The sequence below is a fragment of the Sinohyriopsis cumingii genome, chromosome 6, assembly GCF_028554795.1.
Source record: "Sinohyriopsis cumingii isolate HCF-2022 chromosome 6, ASM2855479v2, whole genome shotgun sequence".
In the NCBI taxonomy this organism is placed as follows: domain Eukaryota; kingdom Metazoa; phylum Mollusca; class Bivalvia; order Unionida; family Unionidae; genus Sinohyriopsis; species Sinohyriopsis cumingii.
In genome coordinates this window covers 121,060,713-121,082,834 of record NC_142966.1, presented here as the reverse complement: position 1 = coordinate 121,082,834, position 22,122 = coordinate 121,060,713, and the positions used below count along the sequence as shown (strand labels likewise).

Here is a 22,122-nt window from a genome sequence, read left to right as displayed (position 1 = left end):
TGTTAATCTTCATCATCTACGTCCACAGAGACCCTGACTCAGTGACCCTAGTACCAGGCATTTGGCTGTAGACAAGATCCTACTGATTTCTTTAGGTACAGCATCAAAGCTAAGCTCAGTCTTTTCCACATTATGATCTGGGTTTACAAACTGACAGAGGTTGTCCCTGCATTTTCCTGGTGGTTCCAGGGAAGCCAACCACATCCATATAAATCATACTGGGTAGAAGTGATGAAGAGGTATCATCAAGAGGCATACTATAATAGCTGCCACAGGATAAAACATATATCAGGTTCTTGGATTACCATAGGAACCAGCAGGGGAGACCAAAGGACAACCATACAGATTAGCTGGATGGATCCCCATAGTACACCACTGATAACAGAACAAACAGCTGGTTTGAGCTCAAACTTGTCACTAAAAGTTAACTCTGAATAAAAGAGTCAACAGACAGCCAGTCAGTTAGCTAGCTGGATTGGTTGGAAGTTGGAAAAGCATCAGACTGTATTGATGGATTGTGCAAAGGGGAGAAAATACAAAGCACCACAACTTAACACACTCTGAATATGTTCCATCATGCTGCGGGACTCATACCCACTAGCAAAGAAAATCCCCAAAAGCAAACTTATGTGATGTGATATCCTGGATCAGTCTTCTTCTCTATGAGTCAAGAAGTTGGCAAAGTTTTCAAATAAAAAATATCCTGTTCTTCCAGCTCATGCAGTCTGGAATTGGCAGTCTCTGATAGCAACATCTGAGCAATCTTAAGAGGGAGAGAAGCCAGAGGGGTGTTACAACTCTATGGTCATAAACTAAGTAACAGAAAGAAGCAAATGCAACAAGTTTTGTAAAAGTTCACAAACAATTTAATTATTAATGTTATAAATGAAAATGTGAGAGAAATTTACATTGTTATGAAGTGACTCCAAAACATTCCTGATAAAGTAATATTAATGTCCAAAAGAATGAATAGGTCCATATAAATTTCAACCAGAAATGTACTGGTCTGTTAGGAATCTTTACATTTTCAAAATGGCATTGTCCAGAACTCCTTTGATTAAAAATAGTTCCAGAATAATATTATAATCCAAAAAATGAGCACTTTCCACTAAACAGTCTAAACAAATGTTTTTCCTCTCAAATAAAATCTACGTACAACATAAAACACATCAGCAGACTTGATGTTACAACAGGAACACATGAAATAAGAATGACTCCAAAACAGGAATGAATGTGATTGCTCAGTTCTCTTCTTAAATACACCTTCTATTACGACTATATTTCACAACATACCCCACAGGAACAGATCATGCTACTCAACAAATATTTTAAAAAACCTGTTCATGTTACCTAGCCCATCCAATGGCAAATTACTTAATTCTTCTAGAACCATCCAAACCCCACCAGCCAATGACAAATTAACCCAAAGTCATCAACAAGTCTTATTATTAAGATTATTGTTAGTAACTGACAACATATACATAAGCATCTATTTATAGATCCTATGTAATGGTACACTCCTAATATTTCTAAAACAGACCCTGGTCATGTAGGCAAAATCTAACTATCACTATAATTTATAGCTATGAATAAATATTACAAATATTAGGTAAAATCATGTACCAGGAGTTATAAGAAAATACAGGTATACATAACAGGGGTATTCCATTATATTTACAAGTTGCTAAAAGAAGTCCGAGGACTTCAACATCTTAAGACTTTGATGTTGAGCACGTTTTCACAACTTTTAAATGTTTCTCTGAAACAATGGACCCAATCCCTTCATACCAACCTATAAAGGCACTACAAGGTTTACATGAAGTACATTTAGTACACTTGAGTGTCCTCAGAGACAATGGACTGTATATAATTGGTGCATCTAGTAGCCACTGTGCACCTTTAGCAACAATGAACAAGTGTACCATAAAATGCACATTATACTGTATTTACTGGTCCTATATCCATTTTACAATCAATAAGTAAATATCAAAAATAATCAAATATGTCCTCAACTAATATAACAAGAGTACAGTGATATATACATTATATACCTGCACTGTGTTTAATAGTTGAATTATTTCCACAGAAACCACTTCTTTCATACAGACCTTTACATCTGACCTTTTGACCTGAACAGACTTCTCCCTTAACCTAAGAGAAAGTCAACCATAAAGTTTGGGTCCGATTTGTGATGCAAAAATAATGTTATTTTGTGAAAATCGTTTTCTTCTTTCAGTTGGTGACCTTAACATTAGCCTTTTTAATCCCAAATTCAACAGCCTTCTTCCTTAACCCAAATGCAAGTCATCTATAAGTTTTCTCGAGGCATGTTATGTACAAATAATGCTACAATGCAAAATTATTTTTTATTCTTTTAGTCAGCAAACTTGCTTTGGAATTCAATATCAACAGGGTTCTTAACGCACAAGTACAAACCATACACGTGATGGAAAATTCCATTTAGTGTGAAAAAAGCATTTTTCTTCTTACACTCAGAAGACTGACCTTGAACTGTGACCTATTGAGCCCAATATTAATATGGCTCATCCATACCTCAATTGCAAGCTTTCCATAAAGACTTTGGTAACTGTAGATAGTAAAGAACTTGAATTAAATCTCAAATAATCCTAAATGTTCTATCACGAGGCCAAAAGTATGGAATATTTTGGGTCTTGAATGTGCTGATGTACCATTAGTCCTGAATGCATTGATGTACTAATAGTCTTGATGTATCATCATGATATCATCCAGAATGTCATTAAATAAATTGACAATAATCCCTAATTAGTGTTTTGGTTCAAAAAAGAGTCAATGAATACTTTGTAATTCCAATGAATTATTTAAATAAATGATTCCTCTCAAATTAGATATGAACACAACTAAAAACTCTGATCAAAGATTACAAAAGACTGATATTAAAAACAGGAATGAAGACTTTGCTGACAAACCCTTTTTTATATAAATGCTGACTTGACCTATGTTGCAATAGCATTTTTTGAACTAACAATCATGGTAATGGAAAAGCAGCACCAAACTGTAAACGAGCTTGCTTCCAGAACCTTCTAAGGTCATAATTAAGTATAGGACTTTACCTCAAATTAAAAAAAAACAAACTATTTGTTACTTACAAGCAAGATATAAATCAGGTAACATTAAAACACTATCCTCAAGGACAAAAATCAAGCACACAAAACAAATGAAATATATACAACACTTCTTTCATTCAGTAACTTTTACATTTGAACTTTTTACCCTTGTAGAGGTAGATTTCGTTCTTATCTGAAATGCAAGTTACCCACAATGTTTTGTAACTGTAGATGAAAGTGAACTTGAATTATTATGCGGATGCAATTTTCCTTTGTTCTGTCATGATGACCTTGACCAATGAGCTTGTGAGCCTGAAATTTTACCTCAAGTGCAAGCTATCAACATAGTTTGGTAACTGTAGATGGTGGCCAACTAAAATAATTGTGAGAAAACAAAATTTGGAACAGATGAATGGATAGACTACATCACAACATAATATTCTCTGTCTTATGGTGAGCATATAAATATGAGAGTATGATTATTATAAAGATTTTACTCTAGGTCTTAATGTGCAGTTCTGACACTGAAAACCATTAAGTGAGCAAAGTGAAGTCAAATTTAAATATAGATATAGGTTTTTAGTGAATGTTGGATTACAGATTCATTATCTTAATCTAGACTCTTTTCTTCTGTACTCTTTAGCAGTCCATAGAATCCATAATTTGAATACAAGTCAATAAACTGACCAAGTGGTCCTAGCGAATAATGGAGGAACTTTGTTGTCTGTTCTTATATACCTGTTTCTTTTTCTCATTCTCCTTTATGCATATATCATCACACTCAAGTTTAGCTTTGCCAGTTTGGACATCTCTGCACTGAAATTCCTTTTTCCTTCTTCGACAGTCGCATCTCACATTCACCTTTTTCTCACACTGCTTGTCAGGGAGACAGCTGCCTGGGTGACAGATAAGTCCACATGGGTGGCCACAGGACAACTGAAAAAAAAGAATTTTGTATTTTTGAGATAAATCAAAGATTTTTTAGCTGTCATTAAACAAATTCTGTTATGATGTCAAATCGAACATTTTACATCCAGCAATTACAATTTCACCATCCTGGGTCATAGGCTTTTGGATTACTTTGAAATCTTTGCATTTGCTTTAAATTTCAGCTTACTGAAACAAATGGTTAAAGTGTTTGATAAAAATCAAAGCCACTCAGGCAAGGAAACCAGTGGATATAATTAGCTATTTTAGAGTCTTTCGTGCATTACATCACTTTTACAAAACATTTCTTACAATAAAATCGCAAGTGATAACTTTCCCTGAATCAAGCACCTTTGATTTCATCAAATACTTAAGACCAATTGCTGTCAATGGCTGACACATAAAGCCACTGTCAAAAAGTCCTCATGCATATGGCATATGTTTCTGAGACTGAATCATCTTGACGACTTGCATTTTTTTCATTGTCTGGATGCTACAAAAATAAATATTTAGAATTTGTTGATTGTCATCTCCTGAATTTTGCAACTGGGTTGATAAAATAAGACTTTGGTCATGACATTGAATAGGTTCCAAATATTGATTTGGGAGGCATTAGAAATGGACAATATGCCACTTCATTCTTTGATCTAACAGTAAGAATGCTTATAAAATTAATGCCTTAAAAATCTCAATTATATTGCAGAAAACAAGAGCCAAGCATTTAAATGTCATAACAAGAGCCCTGTAAGCAAATGACACTGTACTGCCACCATCCCACCTCCAAATTCCTGGAATTCAAGATAGCATGATTTATTTTTTCCAACTGCTTAGTGTTGAAATCATCTCTGATATAATTCGTGACGATATGACCATCACTACAGGAAAATTAATGACAAGATTTTCAATATTCTTTGTGGCAGCAAAACCTGAGATGTGATCAGCATCAAGACCCAACTATATATCAAAATTAGTTTTCTGGCAAAAAACCTGTATCAATATGATTTTCTATTTAGGATGAGTAGCAATAACAAGCTTCTCAAGATGGCTACCATGGTGACCCTTCTGGATGCCAGATTGGCACCATCAGTATTCATAAATAATAAGACATCACAAGAATTCTTCAGGTGAAAAGCCAAGGATGATGAAACTTTCCAACTAGGAGGAGTAGCAATGTGATATCTGATCTGCATGTTTTTATTTAAGACCAATTAAGCATCATAAGAAGTCTTTGGTGAGAAGCCCATGCTGATATGAATTTCTGTGCTGGAGAAGTAGCAAATAACATGATTTACAAGATGGTTGCTGTGGTGGCCATATTGGATATCTAAATCTCACTATTTCATTCAGGACCAACTTGATGTTAAAAAAAAGCATGTTAGAAAAAAACACTGATCTGACCATCCATTCAGGTAGAGTGATGATAAAATTTTCAAGATGGCTACAGTGGTAGCCATATTTAATGTTTGGGCAGTGGAACCACATTGATGGTCTGGGCAGCATCATCTTTATTCAGACCCAATTAAAACGGAAAAGAAGTCTTATGGTGAAAACCCCATGCCAATATTTTTTTCTATTCTGGCAGAAAATAGATAACAAGATTTTCAAGACAGCTGCCATGATGTCCATATTGGACGTCAGATCAGCACCATTTTGATTTAAGAACAACTAGACATAATAAGTCCTTTTGTGAAACCCCATGTTGAAAAGACCATCCATTCAGGATGAGTAGTGACAAGATTTTCAAACTGGATACCATGGCAGCCATATTGGATATCTAACCAGAACTATTTTCATTTAGAATCGACCAGACATCATAAGAAGGCTTCTAGTGAAAACCTCAAGTCAACATGACTTTCTGTTCAGCTGGAGTAGTGATACCAAAATTATCAAGATGGTCACCACTGTTACCAAATTGAACATCAAATTGGCAGCACTTTCATTTAGGACCAATTAGGTATCATTTAGTGAAAACTCCATGTTGATATGACCATCTATTCTGGAGAATTTGCAAAAACAAGATTTTCAAGATGGCTGCTGTGGTGGCCATACTGGATGTCTGTGCAGTATCATTTTCATTTCCTATGATCGTGACCTTGGGATAAACATGTGTGCAAAAGTTTCAGTGCAATCCTTCAGGCAGTTCAGTGAAAGTGGCAATAATAAATTTATGCTAATTGATATATTGACACAAGGACAACAGGTCATTGAATTAACTCTTCTGACTAGAAAGAGTATCACTTTGTTGGCGATTTTCGCATTCTTTGTCATTAGTAAGTACCTAAAGATTAAAAAGTTAACAAATGTGAAATACTTTTGAAAATAAAAAGTAAAATAACTTGCTTTGATGATATGACTCAAATCTCTTAGCTTCTGTAGTGCTGATGTGCAAAAACCCAATACTTCATTCATTCATAAAGTGGAAAAAATACAAGCAAGATGAATCTGGTTGTTTAGCAAGGAAAATTCTAATCTCTACAAAAAGCATGCAGATAACATTTCTATATCATCAACTAATTTATTAAGGTAGAAAGACATTTCCTTGAGAATCTGCTGAATACCTATTACAATTATATGGCTATGTTTTTTATCTTTTCCAGGAAGTTTGAGGTAAATAAAAACCAATGGAAAATTAAAAACATTTATCATCTCCAATGAAACACCTACCAACTTAGGGCACTTTCCTCCACATGACTTGAGTTGGTCCTTTTTCTCCAATGTACCCTGTGTCCACTCACTACAGGGCACATGCTGCATTGTAACCTGACAGTGACACCGCATGCGGAACATCTGTGAACATGCTGGGCAAGGATCAGGGTGGCAATGCAACAGGCACTCATGACTACAGCCCTCTGGACGAGGTCGCTGGCAAGGCAACTCACATTTTTCACAATTGGTTCCAGCCTATGGATGATAACAAGGATATTGTAAAATACTTTTTTTTACTCATACTAATTACTCTAATGGCACAATTGTATCCTGCTTAAAAAGGTAATATCTACAAGATATTGCAAGGCTACAGGATAGTGAAATCATTTTATGTACAGAAAAAAAAAGAATCTTGGTACTGCCTCACAATGCACCATTTTTTTATTTATGATTATTAAAGCTGATACTGGTCCTTGTGATACTCCACAGATGTTCAAATTTAAATCTGAAGAAAAAAAATTATTGTAGGTTTTCTGAGATGTCATCTGGTGATAAAACATTCAATGCAATTAATATCAGGACATGACTCTGGACCTATGAACCATTAACCATACTCTGATGTGCCTCACTGTATGAAACACAAAACTGTAAAACTAAACTTTCACATGGAGTCCTAAAATTTATGGCATTGTCAGCAGCACTGTTGCTTGAAAAGTGAAATCAATGTCACACCATCTATTAAATGTAAGCTCAAAAAATATACAGTATAAAAAACTGTCTTAAAAAAAAACGACTCATACCACACTGTCTTCTGTAGCCCTTTCAACAGTGTGACAGTTCAAAGAACATGAATGATTCCCACATGGAAGCTTTCGTCCACATTTTCTTCCACAGGAATAGGGTTGTACCTCAGCACATGGAACAGTGGAGATCTGTGGATAAATGTTCAAGAAATTTTCATTTGTATAAATCTTTTTCAAATTTATGAAAGCACATAATAAAATCATGCATGAAATCAATTACCATATATATACTCATTTATAAACTGGGTCCAACTGCAAATTGTACAGATCCAGATCTGCCGTTGCATAATGTGTCAGCAGATCTGGGTCTATGCAGTTTGTTAGTAGTAATCAGTACAATAAACAATAAGACCCTGAACTACCAGTGCTTTATGTTATGGCAGATCAAAGACTAAGTTGTTTGCTGTTTGGTCTGACTTACAAGAAAGTAAACATTGTAATTATTAATTCACTTTTATGATTGAGGTACCAATATTTCCTGCATTTTATGGTTACCACATACCATGCCGAAGAATAAAAATATTCTGTGAATAAAATAAGACAGTGACATATCTGCAAAAAGAAGTGCAAACTACTATATCATTTTCACAAAAACACAATTAGAAAAATGTTTATATGATGATAATAATACAACTAAAGAAACCCTGGATGATTTAAGTGAAGACAAATGTATAAATAACAAGGGGACCAAACCTAAATTTTGCCTGGAAATCAAACTTAAGGTTGGTCTTCTTTATACCAGGCCTCAAACTATTTTTGATTGCAATTCATTAGGCCCCTCAAAAGTGAATGTTTGGTAACAAAATGTATGATGCAATAGCAAACTTTTTTGTCAAACTGAGTGATAACTCAGGCATATTTGATATATGAAAAGATGAAAGTCAAACTTTAGCTAAGTCATCTTTTGTTTTTCTTTAAATTGTGGGTTCCTTTGAAAGTTATCAAGCAGGTATGCAATTTATGACATGTATGTATGTGGCAGATAAAACAGGTCAGGTCAGGACAAATGAGGAGATTCGAAAAATTTGATTTGGAATTTTAACCTTAAAAGAGGGAGGATATCATCAATCAAAATATTACAACTAGTGAACAAATTTAAAATTTTTTCATTAAAATATCCATATCATCTCGTCACATCAGTCCTTTCACAGTAACTGGTTGTCATTCATACTCTCCTTATATGTTAACACCAGCATGGTTAGCATTTATTATGAGATCATTTCCTGGATTATTTCAGAAACATCCTCATCACTGTTGAATTTACCAACTAAGAGATGATGTAATTACTGCTCCAGGTTTCCTCTAGAGTCAGCCTCATATTGGAAGATGTCCTTTAAGTGTTTGCACTGGAATGTGGCACTATTAGAACAATTCTACTGAGCCCATCTGGAAGATTAAATTGTTTCCTGCCAGTGTGTAGTTCATACTGCTGATTGCCTGCCAGAACTGTTCAAAATTTGTACTGTTTCGGTCTAATGTTGATTTAATGTCAGTAACATTTTCCACATGAAGCACAAGTGCTTACATTATACCATCACATCCGTTCTAACTTTAAGCCTAATTTGCCGACATATTTGTTGTCATCTTCATCATCACTATCACCAATCTTTAATTATGACAATAAAATCCTGGATTATCAGTTACTAGCATTATGGACGAAGACAAGACCTCATTCATCCCAGACATAAGGAATTACAACAGCAATTTGTGATAAGTACTTTAACATAGTTTACATTTATGTTTGCAATGGATTAAAACCAATTTTTCTAGTAAAACTTCGAAAATACTTAAACAATCATAATACCTTTGGAGAACTACTACTGCCTTGCAAATCCAGCACTCTTCGATAACACTTTTGCTAAAAGAAGCTAATAGTTATCTGCCCACCCAGGTGGCAGTCAGGCAGAGTGACCTCCCCTTGGCATAGGGATTGGTGCCAAATCCTGTGAATATCTCAGTTACTACATAAGCTTTTGCTCAACAGTTTCGTATTTTGCATAGGGTTAGGATTTTAAAGAAAAAGAATTTCCCCGGCTTTCCTCACTGGTTATACTGGCTATTTAAAAAAGACCTTGTATATCTTAGGTATAATGCAAAGAACCTTTAATTCCCTTTGTTTTGGTGTACGATTGATGGGTGTACTATGGGTTATAGAGTATACAGCTTGGCCTTACTTCAGATGTGCACCTTTCAAAAAGTGCTAGCTCTACTTGGTCATTTTCACTTCCTGAACTTCAGAGGTAGATTGTATAAAAAAGAGCCAATAACTTTTTTTACATTTTATATATTTGGTAATTCATTCATTGCACTTTCAGAAGCTGGCAAAATTCATTTTCCCTATTTTAATAGCTGCTATGTATAGTGTACTTTAGACTAATTCAGGTTGATATTTTAACACAAGGGAGTAGTCATTTTAGTTAGCAGTGTGCTTTTAAATCATGTAAAATTTCCAAAAGTACAATATCCAAAAGAAATATCATCCACATTACATTAATGTAGCATAGAGGTATGCCAACATTCTCTCCATTGTGCATGTTTTAAATGCAAACTACTTCACCTTACATACGTCACTCTCTCAAAAGTACATATTATCTGGTGAGCGCCCCCTAAGCATAAGGCATGCTTTCTATGTGATGTAACTGCTGGGAGGGTGTATGTGTAGTATGACTGAGTAAATGTTCTCGAAGAAATATATTTTACTAGAAACAAAACTGGTTTCTTCTTTAAATATGTTACCCAAATCATAGTATACCTTAGGAGAATAGGTTAACAGGTGGAGGGCGACACATTCCCTCTCCCCAGAGAGACTGTCTCTGGTCCCCATGTGAGACAACCTCTAGATAACCTGACTGGAAAAGACTCGATCTGTCAGCGAGCGGCTTTGAAAGGGAAAAAAAATTTCCCTCCCACAAATCCAACGGAAGTGGTGAAGCAACATCTGTATGAAGCTGTTAAACAATCTAGATTGGTAACCTTGGTGTCATAGGTAATGGTTCCTCTAGATCATCTTGAGCCTTTTTGTATGAGAGATCTCTGAAAAAACTGGAGAAGCATACTCAGATTGCCATCCCTCTGCATGGATTAAGATAGAGAACAGTTTCACTCCTATACAATGATTATGTTGACCATCCTAACTTCGTGAAACAATTGTGGAATCAAATGAAAATAGAATCTTCCATAGACGATTTTCACCTGATGTCAGAACTATAGACCTGACAGGTGATGTAGAGAAATGATGACAGAAGTTCAAAGGGATTGGGTGGGAAACTTCAGTTCAAGCCTGCAAGGTGAGGTTTCACTTATCTAAGTAGGATCTAATAACAATGAGGGAGCATGAATGTTAGTATTGTCATTTAGAGATTAAGGTAGTCAAGTCGATGTCTCTTGCACTACCTGCAAAGTAGTTGATAGTGTGCCACTACACCTGGAGAACTTTAAATAAGATCCCTTAACTTCTAACGCGTCGGTAAGTAGAATCTCTTGGATGGCAGAGGCTTGAGGGCGAGTGCACAGATTTCTCTTGAAAACTGAGGTCCCAAGATGGACATCAGATGCCAGAAGTGTTCTGATGCCCTATGCATCCTTTTAGCTTCTTTTAGCTAAAATTTGTATCTGTGAGTGCTGGATCTGTGAGGCAGAAGTAGTTCTCCAAAGATATTATGATTGGGTAACATAACTAAAGTAGAAACATGGTCTGTGGTGTTTATATGTTTTTGTGATACACTGGGTCAATTACTATAAATATAATACACTTGAATCAAAATGTGAAAAATATGAAACAAATTTAATTTTTCAATAATAATTTTGCATACATGGGAGATTTGAGTGTGAGACAGGAGGGATGGGATACATCCCTCAACTTGGGAGAAACACCCTCCTGCCTGTGAGGTTCACATGTATGTGCTATATGGGATGAATGGATATGCATATATGGACAGACATGGGCAATACTTTATACACCTATCCATAATTTGTCAGAACATGTTACCCACGAAAATCAATAAAATCAAATACAAATGTGAACTCAATAACAGTTTCAAGTTACAACCTTGTAACATTGTCCAGAGATTCATCTTCCGGAGACTATACCCTTGGCTTTGTAAACTAGAGCTGCCCAACCAGTGTCTGAAATCATCTATATGCAAACTTACGCCAATGCATGATTGATGGAAGATGAATGGTAACAATTTACATTCCAACAATAATGTGAAGAACAAAAATTACCTCATGTTTGCCACGACACTCCACCTTTGTAGGCTGTGGACAAGAAGGGCAAGGCTTGTTCACTACCTCAACCCATTCTGCTTGCCTACTTTCCCAGGGGCCCGCTCTTGGCTTCTGAAAATGGAATGATTTAATTTTCTCTATATCGTCATGAAGATTTCAAATTTTATATTCGTTCTATGAATAAATGAAAAATGAATAAAACAATTCACATTTTTACAGCTGTCAAGGTAGACAGATAGGAGATGGTCAGGCAGGGATGGAAAAATAGATATTTCTGGTAGAAAAAACTAGGGGTGAAATGACATGCTTATGCCATATATCAATATATACTGTGATACATAACCATTGAATTGACACATAAATATATGTAAAGAATAAAGAGATAAACAATGAATAATTATTCATGGGTGTTGAAGATTAAAATACGCTTTTATCACTAAATATCATTTTGAATTGATTCTCCACCATTCATATTGATGCGTGTATCAAAACAGCAATATTATTGATACATCAATAAGTGAATCATTTTACCAGTAAATAAGTGAATCATTTTACCAATAAATAAGTGAATCATTGTACCAGTAAATTAGTGAAGCATTTTACCAGTAAATAAGTGAATCATTTTACCAGTAAATAAGTGAATCATTTTGCCAGTAAATAAGTGAATCATTTTACCAGTAAATAAAAATCCAAGAAGATACCTGTGTACACAAGCAAATCAGTTAACTTAGCAGCACAATCCGCTTCCTTAAACAATCCAAATAAGGACAACATATTATTATTCACCTTTCTGCAAAAAGCAATGAATGTAGAATTTGTATTTGTGCCAGTTCATCCTTCTGTACATCTATTCATTTTGGATGTTGCTCCATTCCTTTTACTCTCACTTAAAATCAACACCTTAAATGCATATACGATGATTTTAAGTGCCACCTCACACTAAGGACACCAGCTCATACTAACAGCATTTATGGTCCACTCTCTTACACTGTTGTATAATTTTTAACCTTTTTATCATTTAGACCTATCCTCAAAGTACGAAACTGTGTGATCCCTTGAGTATCCATTATAAACAGATTTCACTTTACTTGTATATCAATATTAGAACATGTGTTGCATCTTACATTTGGGATCCTAAGATCATGATTAATGTCACATATCAATAATTATCGAGTGGTCTAAAGCGCTCACTGTTCCGGATCACTGCCATCTCACCTCTGTCTATGTGGGTTCGAGTCCAAGGCTCGGCTAGTGTGGGTACGTGGGAAAGCCTGCCAGTAGCTTCTTGTGGGTCAGTGGTTCTTCCCTGGGTTTTCCAGGGTTCTTCCTCCACCAGTTATACTGGCTGCCATGTACAGCCTATCTTGTGCTGAAAAATGGTGTTAAACCCTAGAACAACAACAACAACAACAACTGTTCTATAACTCATAAGCTGCATCAAAGCACAGAGATTAAGCATATACCTCACCTTGCGGGAGTGTCGTGTACAAAATTTAAGGCAATATCTTCAAGATCGTGACCAATGATCAATGTTGCTCATTATTTCTTCCTTCTAATCTATTACTCTAATACTCTTTAAAATAAAACCACAGTTGTTTTGTTTTGTTTTGTGGGCTTAATGCCATCTTGCAGCACATATGACAGCCAGTATATCTGGTGGAGGATGAACCCAGTCAGAACCAATGACCCATGAGAAACTACTGACAAACTTTCTCACATAAACACAATGACTGGGCAAAGAGTCAAACCCACAATGACTAAGGTGAGATGCGAGTGATCTGCAAAAGCATGTGCCTTACACCACTTGGCCAAACAAACAAAAGTTTGTAAACTTGTGTAACACTAGCAGAGAATGTGCTGTGTATCGCATTCATGGTCATGTTGTCTAGGTCTAGGTCAAAGATCAATATGACCCCTTAGTCAGCTCAGGTCAATGATCAAGAATGCCATTGGTCTTTCTGACAAGAATAAACATGAACAGAAGAGCCTACTTATCAATGAGAAGCATTATCTGATGCTGCAAAACTTCATTATGCCCCAAATCTGATTGTACATCCAACAGGAGGGAGGAAGGACAAACAGGGAGAGGGCTGGATAAATTAAAACCCAAGTCCCTCCTAGATGACTTGGATTGCCCACTCATTTTTGTGAGAAAAGGGTGATCCAACAATACTGGAAGGGCAAGAGTCTGTGACCAAGGTAGGCTGTCTGTGGGCAGTCAGGCTAACAAGTTGATGATGAGAGTTTGGAGGCTTGGGGGCTGAGAAACACTGTCTCTTGTGATCATGCAGTAAATGATCCTATGTCCTTTTGTCTCCCACCATCACATCTCTGAGGATGATTTGGAGACAGTTTGTAAATCTGTGATGGGTGAACGGCAAGGTGGAGGGATGGCTTGATTGAGGTGGAATACAGGCATGCATCAAACTGTACAAGGTACTCGTTGGTATAAGAAGTCAACGCATTTGTCATAGAGTGATGGGATTCTGTTAATAACCTTGGCTACCCTAGCCACATACTATCATCCATGATCACTAGCAACACCAAGTCCAATAACAACGGTATGGCAATGATATCATGTACCAACTTTGACATCACAGAAAAATGCCCTTCTCAACTCTGTAATTTTTGTTTAATGCTGGGAGATCAAAGGCAAAGAGTTTTGTACCAGTGGGCTGAGAAGGTCCCTGGTAACTGGCTCTCAGAGAAGAAACTTTAGATCTGCCAGATCTTGTCAGATAAGCTGCCAGCAATTTCCTTAATTATAAGGGCTGTGGTAGGAGACAGAAGAAGGAACTCAGTTCTTCATGTCAAAGTCAACTGACATCTTGACCTTGTAGACCAGGGAAGAAGCAGAAAGCATCCAAAAAGTTTTCTTGACTGCAACCTTAAAGCTGAGCTCTGCCCTCTCCATAGGAGGATGAGTCATCAGGCTTATCTGCACCTTCGTTGTGTGAGTTGTCCTCATCCAGATCAATCTCTATCTGGAAAAGACACTCCCAGAATCATTGTAAAAGCATGGCCATCATCCCCAAAATTATCCCAAAGCCCAATGGCTAGCTATATCTATAATATGAAGCTACCACATAGACTGAAATGTTGATAAGAATATTGAACATAAATACAGTGGTGTGGATGGCTCTGCTGCTGGCTGGTCCACAGTGGTCCATACAAATTTTCAATCACAAAATTCAAGGCCTTTACGAGGACAATTTTTTCATTTTTTTAGGTCTACAGGAATACTTTCTCAAATATAAATCATAATCACACAACGAAAAAACAGAAATGTTTTTGTTTAGTAATATACAGAGTACTTATAAAGAAAACATGAAAATAGTTAAAGCAAACACACACAAGCATACTACCAGTTATCAATACTGGTGAGCATTACTCTACCCTCTCCATAAGTGCTAATATGCGCCTTCAGTATGAGAATACTGAATATTTGTATGGACCACTGTGGACCAGCCAGCAGCAGAGCCATCCACACCACTGCATTTATGTTCGATATTTCATACCATATTATGATGTCTCTGTTGGGATAATAACTATGGTATTGAAGCCACAACCGATAAGTACTGTTTCTTACACATGCATCACTGAAACTACACTTTCCCGGCATGAAACAACTATCAATTCATAAAACCTAATTTAGAAATGTTCGCAAACTTACTAACAGCAGCTGTGCAATGGTACACACTAAAAAACTGCAATGTAAAAATAATTTTGTTTTTTAAGGTTCCATCTTGATGAGGCACAGTTAGCTTTGCATTACAGAAAATACACTTTCCTAGTGGATCCACCATCAATAATCAAATGATCACAAACTTCCAAATGTAAATGAGCAATTGTAAATAAATACAAAAAAATAATTGTTATGCAGAAACATGGTCTGGAGGAACTTGAATACAATGTGTGCATGTTGCACAAAGGGAGTCTACTCAATACATGTCATTTCCCATTTACTTTCATTCTGAGTGTTATACACTCACAAACCAAACAGAACAATGTATATGACAAATGAAAAATTTGGTTATATTTTTATTTCGAACAAACATAATTATTTGTATAATGTCAAAATTCAAGGACTTGTCAATGGACTATTTTTTTCTTCTTCAGAATTCAAGGACTTTTGAAGGCCTTGAAATGGCACCCATAAAATTCAAGCATTTTTAAGCACTTTCAGGGCACCATACAGACCCAAATCTATCACAAAGATTCCCATACAGGTTACAATTCATGGGCCCTACTGGCCTAGGCATAGGAAAGTTTGTTAGCAAGGCCAAACAGTCGCTAGATAACATATTGAGAACTGAATGGCTGGATGGAATGCTCAACAGCTAAGATGGCATCATACAGGGATGTGATGTGACACGATGGCTTCTGTAGATCACAAGTTTACATGCAAACCGTATGTACTGAAAGCAGACAGCTGGCTGGGACAGCACTGTGTGGAAGTGTGGAATGAAAGGATGGCTCATGTACAAACTCTGATTTACAGGCCTGAAGGTTATAAGGGGGAGCGGGGGGCTTATGCCTACTGGGCTGCATAAAACTGGAGGGACACTCCCTCAAACCCTAAGCCATCAAAATTAAAAAATGAGGTAAATTGACATTCGGGTAGAAAATGACATGAATTAATCAAGTGCATCATTGTCCCCTGTACCATGAGGACGCAAAAGGATGCAGAGATGACAAGTCAGCAAGTAGTGGATTTATGTTGATAGTGTCAAGGTGATCAGAGAACATATTTGAAGGAGAAAGGGAAAAATCAGACTTTTCTCCACTCCTACAAAAACCCAAATGAGAGAATACAGAGCTTAACTTGTTCATACCTTGAATCAGAATCAAACTTTCCAAGTGTTTTTGTAAGACATCCAGGTATGCCACAGCTGCTGTAGGAAAGGTCAGCCTAAAGTAGGTGATGATGCAGTCTACTGTCTTGGTGAAGGCATATGGACTGATGTTGAGTCCAAACAAGAGTAAACAAAAGTGTTCATGGTCCCTTAGAATGTGAGCCAATGAAAGTGGTGTGACTACTGAACTTGGATGTAAAAGTTGGCATCCTTCAAACAAAACTGGCTACAAATTTGTCCCTTTTTAAAGAAAGCTACAACAAGAGTGTTGTATTCATGTCTTGAACCTGGAGCTGACTGGTATAAATTTTCTTAGAAATTGTCATCAAATATGAGATATGTCTGACCATTCAGTTCAAACTGAAGCGACTCTTTGCCAAGGTCGACTTGGAAATTCATCTGGTATCATTGGTTCAGCTTGATCTCTTGAGTTTTCAATGCAATTTTGGCAAGACTTTACCAAGGGTTCTAGCTGAGTACTTAGTCCTTTCCACCAAACTGACATTTTGGTGCGTTCTCTGCATTTAACTATGCCTTGGAGACCATTGTGAATTCTCTCTAGGATTTCTTTTTGAAGTGATTCTGGTATGAACAGGCATGTACCTTTCATTAAAAGACCATTTTGAATTGTAAATTCACCTCTATCTGCCCAGTATGATTGAAGTTTTCCATAAATAGCGGATTTCTATGGCCACCCCTTTTCACAGAATTGTACAAGTTGTTTGCATATCGAATCATTTTGATATTCAGACTAATTTGTTCAAGTTGAGTATTTGATGCAGGCAAATTACTAAGAAATCAACATAGGCATTAGTTTCAGCCTGAAATTCTCTGTCACTCTCAGAGTGATAAATTAAAGGTGCTCTGGATAGAGTGTCAGCAGTAAATAGACTTTTGCCAGCAACGTGAACTATACAAAAGTTGAATCTCATCAAATGCATTCTAAAGTGCTGATTTCTATGGGGTATATCTCCCAAGATTTTTGTGCTCATTAGTGGTAATAATGGCTTATGGTCAGTTTCAAGTTTGAATTGTGACCCAATTAAATAGCTACTGAAGCATTCACAAGCCCAAGTGATTGCAAAGGCCTCTTTTTCTATTTGAGCATAGCATTGCTCAGTTTCTGACATACCTCGCAATCAAACACCACTGGTCTCAGAGTGCTACCGTGCTTCTGCCATAGCACAGCACCTAGTCCAAATAAAGATGCATCTGCACATACAACTATTTCTCTGTTTTGATCATAATGTGCTAATGTTGGTGAAGATATAATTTCTTGCTTGATATCTCTAAAACCTTGTTCTTGATCTGGACCACAAGTCCACGAGTTTTTACCTTTCAAAAGCTCACGTAATGGTTTTGATTTTCTGCCAAATTTTGACTAAATTTGCCAAGCTGATTTACCATACCAAAAAATCGTTGTATCTCTGTTATGCATTTCGGAGTTTCCATTTCAGTTAAAGCTTTGACTTTTTCTGGATCAGGTCGGCAACCATTTTTGTCAACAACATGCCCAAGAAACCTAATGGATGGTCTAAAAAATTCACACTTTTGAGCGTTCAAAGTGACACCAGACTTAAATTGATTTCATGACCATTTCTAGTCTTTCATCATGCTGTTTTTGTGTTTCCCCCAAAACAAGAATATCATCCATGTGACAGAGTGTTCCCCCATGTCGCTCCAGAGTTTCTGACATCCTTTCCTGAACAAATTCAGGCGCGTAACTGATTCTGAATGGAAGGCGATTAAAATAAAACCTACCAAAAGGAATAATGAAAGTTGCAAGGCGGCATGAATCTTCTGACAGGTTTATCTGCAATAAGCCTGAGTTTGCATCATGTTTAGTGAAAAACTTTGCACCTGCTAGTTTTACAAGGGATTCTTCAACTGATGGTAGTGTGTGGTTCTCTCTTTTAACTGATTTATTCAGTTTAGTTAGATCCATGCATATTCTTACCATACCATTTGGTTTCAGAACAACAACCACTGCCGCACACCACTCAGTTGGCTCATCTACTTTTGAAATAATACCCATTTTTTCCATTCTATCTAAGTCCTCTTGAACTTTATTCAATAAAGGGATAGGAACCTTTCTTAGGGTAGATAAGGCAAAAGGATTGGCATTTTTGTCCAGAGTTATTTTATAGAACCATTTTGTTTTAGGGCTATTCCATTTAAACATACCACTACCCCACGGATGGCAAAATAAAAAACTTCCATGCATGGTCATCAATAAATAATAATCACTTCTGTGTCATGTCATGTCAAAAGAAAAAATGCTTCTATCGGTGGTGTCTATTTTATTTTAATAATATGCTTCTAAAATGCCACCATTGTGTTTGTTTTCTCTTCTGTCCCCCCCCCCGTTAAAAAAAATAACGTCATTGCGGATTACTCATCATAATTTGCGGTATTTCAGGGAAAAGAAAAATTAAATCAGCAATTTCCAATGAATTGTAACGGAAATACGGAAATTTGTATGCACGGTAATGAATTTCCAAAATTTGCTTCTATGCATGGGCATGGGTGTCCAAAATTCACTGCTATGACTGGTGGTGGTAGAAAAAAATCACTTCAATGGGTGGTCACCCATTTTTGAATGTGCCTTCCCCCCCACCAAGGGGTATGTTTAAATGGAATAGCCCTTATCTAGACCTTTAAACAAATTTGGGAATTTCTCACGATAAACCCTATCTAAATTTATAGATTTATTGTGACTTTTGCCTGCATTTTGTGAGTTTTTATCTGAGGCATTTACTGAGGATATATTTACCTGTTCAATACTCTTGAGAGTCTGAATCGTGGGCATGCCCAAGAGTGCCTGATTCAGTCCCTTTACAACAAATATGTTTGTACACTGAACGCATTGTTCGACTCCAGTCCACATGTAAATCTTCCCAGCACTTTAAGTTCAGAGATTCCAGGTTCACACAGTTTTCGATCAGACTTTGATAGTTTTTGGTCTCTGATTTTTCGTAAATCCCTCTCAGGAATTACATTCACATCAGCTCCAGTATCAATCTTGAATGAAAGTGAAGCGTTGTTCAATCTCACATGTGTTATCCATGGCTGACCCTTCTTTGTGCTAATAGTCCCAGGAAATCCAGGTTCCGCTCTCGATTCTATTGTGCGAACTGCTGATTTTGACAGACAGCATTTTCAATGGTGTCCTCTTTTCTTACACTTGTGGCATTCTGCTTCTTTTGCTGGACACTGGTCTCGAGAATGATTAGCTTTCTTTCCACATCTCATGCATCCTTTTCTGCTGACATTATGCTGTTAAACTTTTGGGATTTTATATTTCTGTTTCCCGTATTTTAGTGAAGACGATTTTACTGCATCCATTGCAGTCATTCATTCTCCAGTTGCTCATATAGTTGACTGTTGCTTTTCACAGCCTCATTTTGTCAAGCTTGACTAATGGTAGACTCTAGAGTTAGATTTGCATCTAACTGCAATTTTTCTGACAGTTTTGAATCTTGCAGTCCAACTACAAGTCAATCTCTGATCATTTCATCATGTAGTGGCCCAAAATTACAATTATCTGCTAACACATAGATAACTGTAACAAAACTGTCCACTGTTTCTCCCTCTTCCTGGTTTCCTTGATTAAATTTTGCCCTTTCAAAAATTACATTTCTCTTTGGAATGAAATATCACAAGAATCTATCTGTCACGGGCTTCCACTTCTTTTGATCTTCCTCTGTCAGGTTGAACGAAGACAAAATGTCATTAGCCTCATTTCCCATGGAATAAATCAAGGTATTTATTTGAATTTCTTCCTCTTTTTCACTAAGTCCAGACGCCTGATGAAAGTGTTCAAAGCGCTGAAACCACTTTTCCCAAGTTTCAGGGCTCGAAAAGTCAAATTTGTCTGGATTTGTAAAATGAAGCCATTTTCACTTTGATAATTTCAATCCTGTGTTTTTACCACTGCCACCATGTAATGTTATTTGTTAATGAAGAATAATTGCAGAAGGCGTTCTGTGCTATTTATTAAATACAGGACATCAATACAGTTAGGATGGGGAGTAAAGACTGCCCTGAGAGTATGTTTCCCATGGAACATAAACCCTAGTGAATGTACAACATAAACCAGCTGTTGGTGTGTATCAGTTCTAGTCCAGTGTGGGATATCTGATTACTTTTACTGTCCAGTGATATTACAAAACTAATTAGATTAAGGCTTACACTACATATATTGCCATGGATTTGTCACCTTTGACATCTCTAATTCATGCATATTTGGGATCCATGATCAATTCAATACTGAACACCCACTGCCCATTTTTAAAACAGGTAATAAATACTATGTTCACCATGCTGAATATACCATTTACACTGACATGATTTTACCAACAGTAACATCTAAACAATACTTTGGGAAGTTCACATATGACAATCTGACCATAAGACAAAGGTCATACAAATAGGTATCCAAATAAATGTAATATGTGATAAAAATAAGGATTGCAATTACTGTTAACACTCAGTTCCACCACCACTACTAATAAATAGGTAAAAATGAAAGACCTGATGAGGATATGTTAGATATTAACAAAATTCAAGGGCTTTTTAAGGCTTGTTGATGCAAATTTAAGGACTTTTGTCCACATTTTTTATCATTTTATTATTTTCAACAGTTTTCAAGCTTAGACATCAAACTGAAGGATTCTCCAAGACTGCACAAACCAGTCACTAGCTGTGTTTGCTTTTGGTACCAAGAAAGGTTGTGAAATCTAGACAGTTTGTTTTGTGAACAATTTATAAACCCTTCCATTTGCTAAACAAAGTTTCGATCACCTTCTGCAAAATTATTGATTTCTTGGGGTCAGCCAGTACCTCCATTATAGCAGGCAAGGATCCAAGTTGAGGGATCTGAAGAAACAAAATCTGTAGCTCCTTTGAAACAACCTGGATCACCCATTTGACATTCAGAAAGAGGATGAGCCATGCTTTATAAAAATGAAGCCCTGTGCCTATGTATTGTTAGTGGTCAGAAGAAGCAGAGCATCACTGGTGTTTATCAGAGAGTACAAACTGCATATCAAGTAAAGGTATGAACCTGAACCTTACAAAAAAGTAAACAAAATTTTTGAAAAGTGCACACAATATACTCAAGTAAATGCAGAATGCAACACCAAAACATAAAAATAACATCACTGGTGACCAAGCAAACAACAGTGGGAAAAAAATGCAAAATTGCTGACAAAAACATTTTAGTTACCAGACCTGAAGCAAAATAATGTGATACAAAACTACCAAGTTTGCAGTTGAATGGTAAATGCTTTAGGAGAATTTCAGAATGCATACCGATACAATGTTACCTGCACTGAGCAAAAGCTTCAACTGAAAAACATGTTATAGTGGTGGAAAAGAGATGTCATTACATTAGTATCTTGGAACAGTCACTGCCCATAAAAACAATTTTTATAGACTATAAGGTATATATTTTGCTTCATGGTTCATAGTTATTTTATCTGGAAACTGAAGCACTTTTCAAAGACCTCTCAAAGAAAAAAAATTATTTTTCAAGTACTATAAATAATTCTGTATAACCTTTGGAAGAATGTATAT

The 22,122-nt window shown here is 36.4% G+C and overlaps 1 protein-coding gene across 1 annotated transcript in view; it reads right to left on the bottom strand.

Annotated features, from left to right (window-relative positions):
- The window catches only part of LOC149797853 (NF-X1-type zinc finger protein NFXL1-like), a 104,587-nt gene that overhangs the window by 14,351 nt on the left and 68,114 nt on the right, over nucleotides 1-22,122 (bottom strand). The window contains exons 15-18 of the mRNA XM_089962868.1: nucleotides 11,687-11,800; nucleotides 7,460-7,591; nucleotides 6,678-6,914; nucleotides 3,825-4,022 (exon numbers count right to left, since the gene is read on the bottom strand). Coding sequence (XP_089818994.1) covers nucleotides 3,825-4,022; nucleotides 6,678-6,914; nucleotides 7,460-7,591; nucleotides 11,687-11,800 — 681 coding nt within the window. The remainder of the gene's footprint in view (nucleotides 1-3,824; nucleotides 4,023-6,677; nucleotides 6,915-7,459; nucleotides 7,592-11,686; nucleotides 11,801-22,122) is intronic.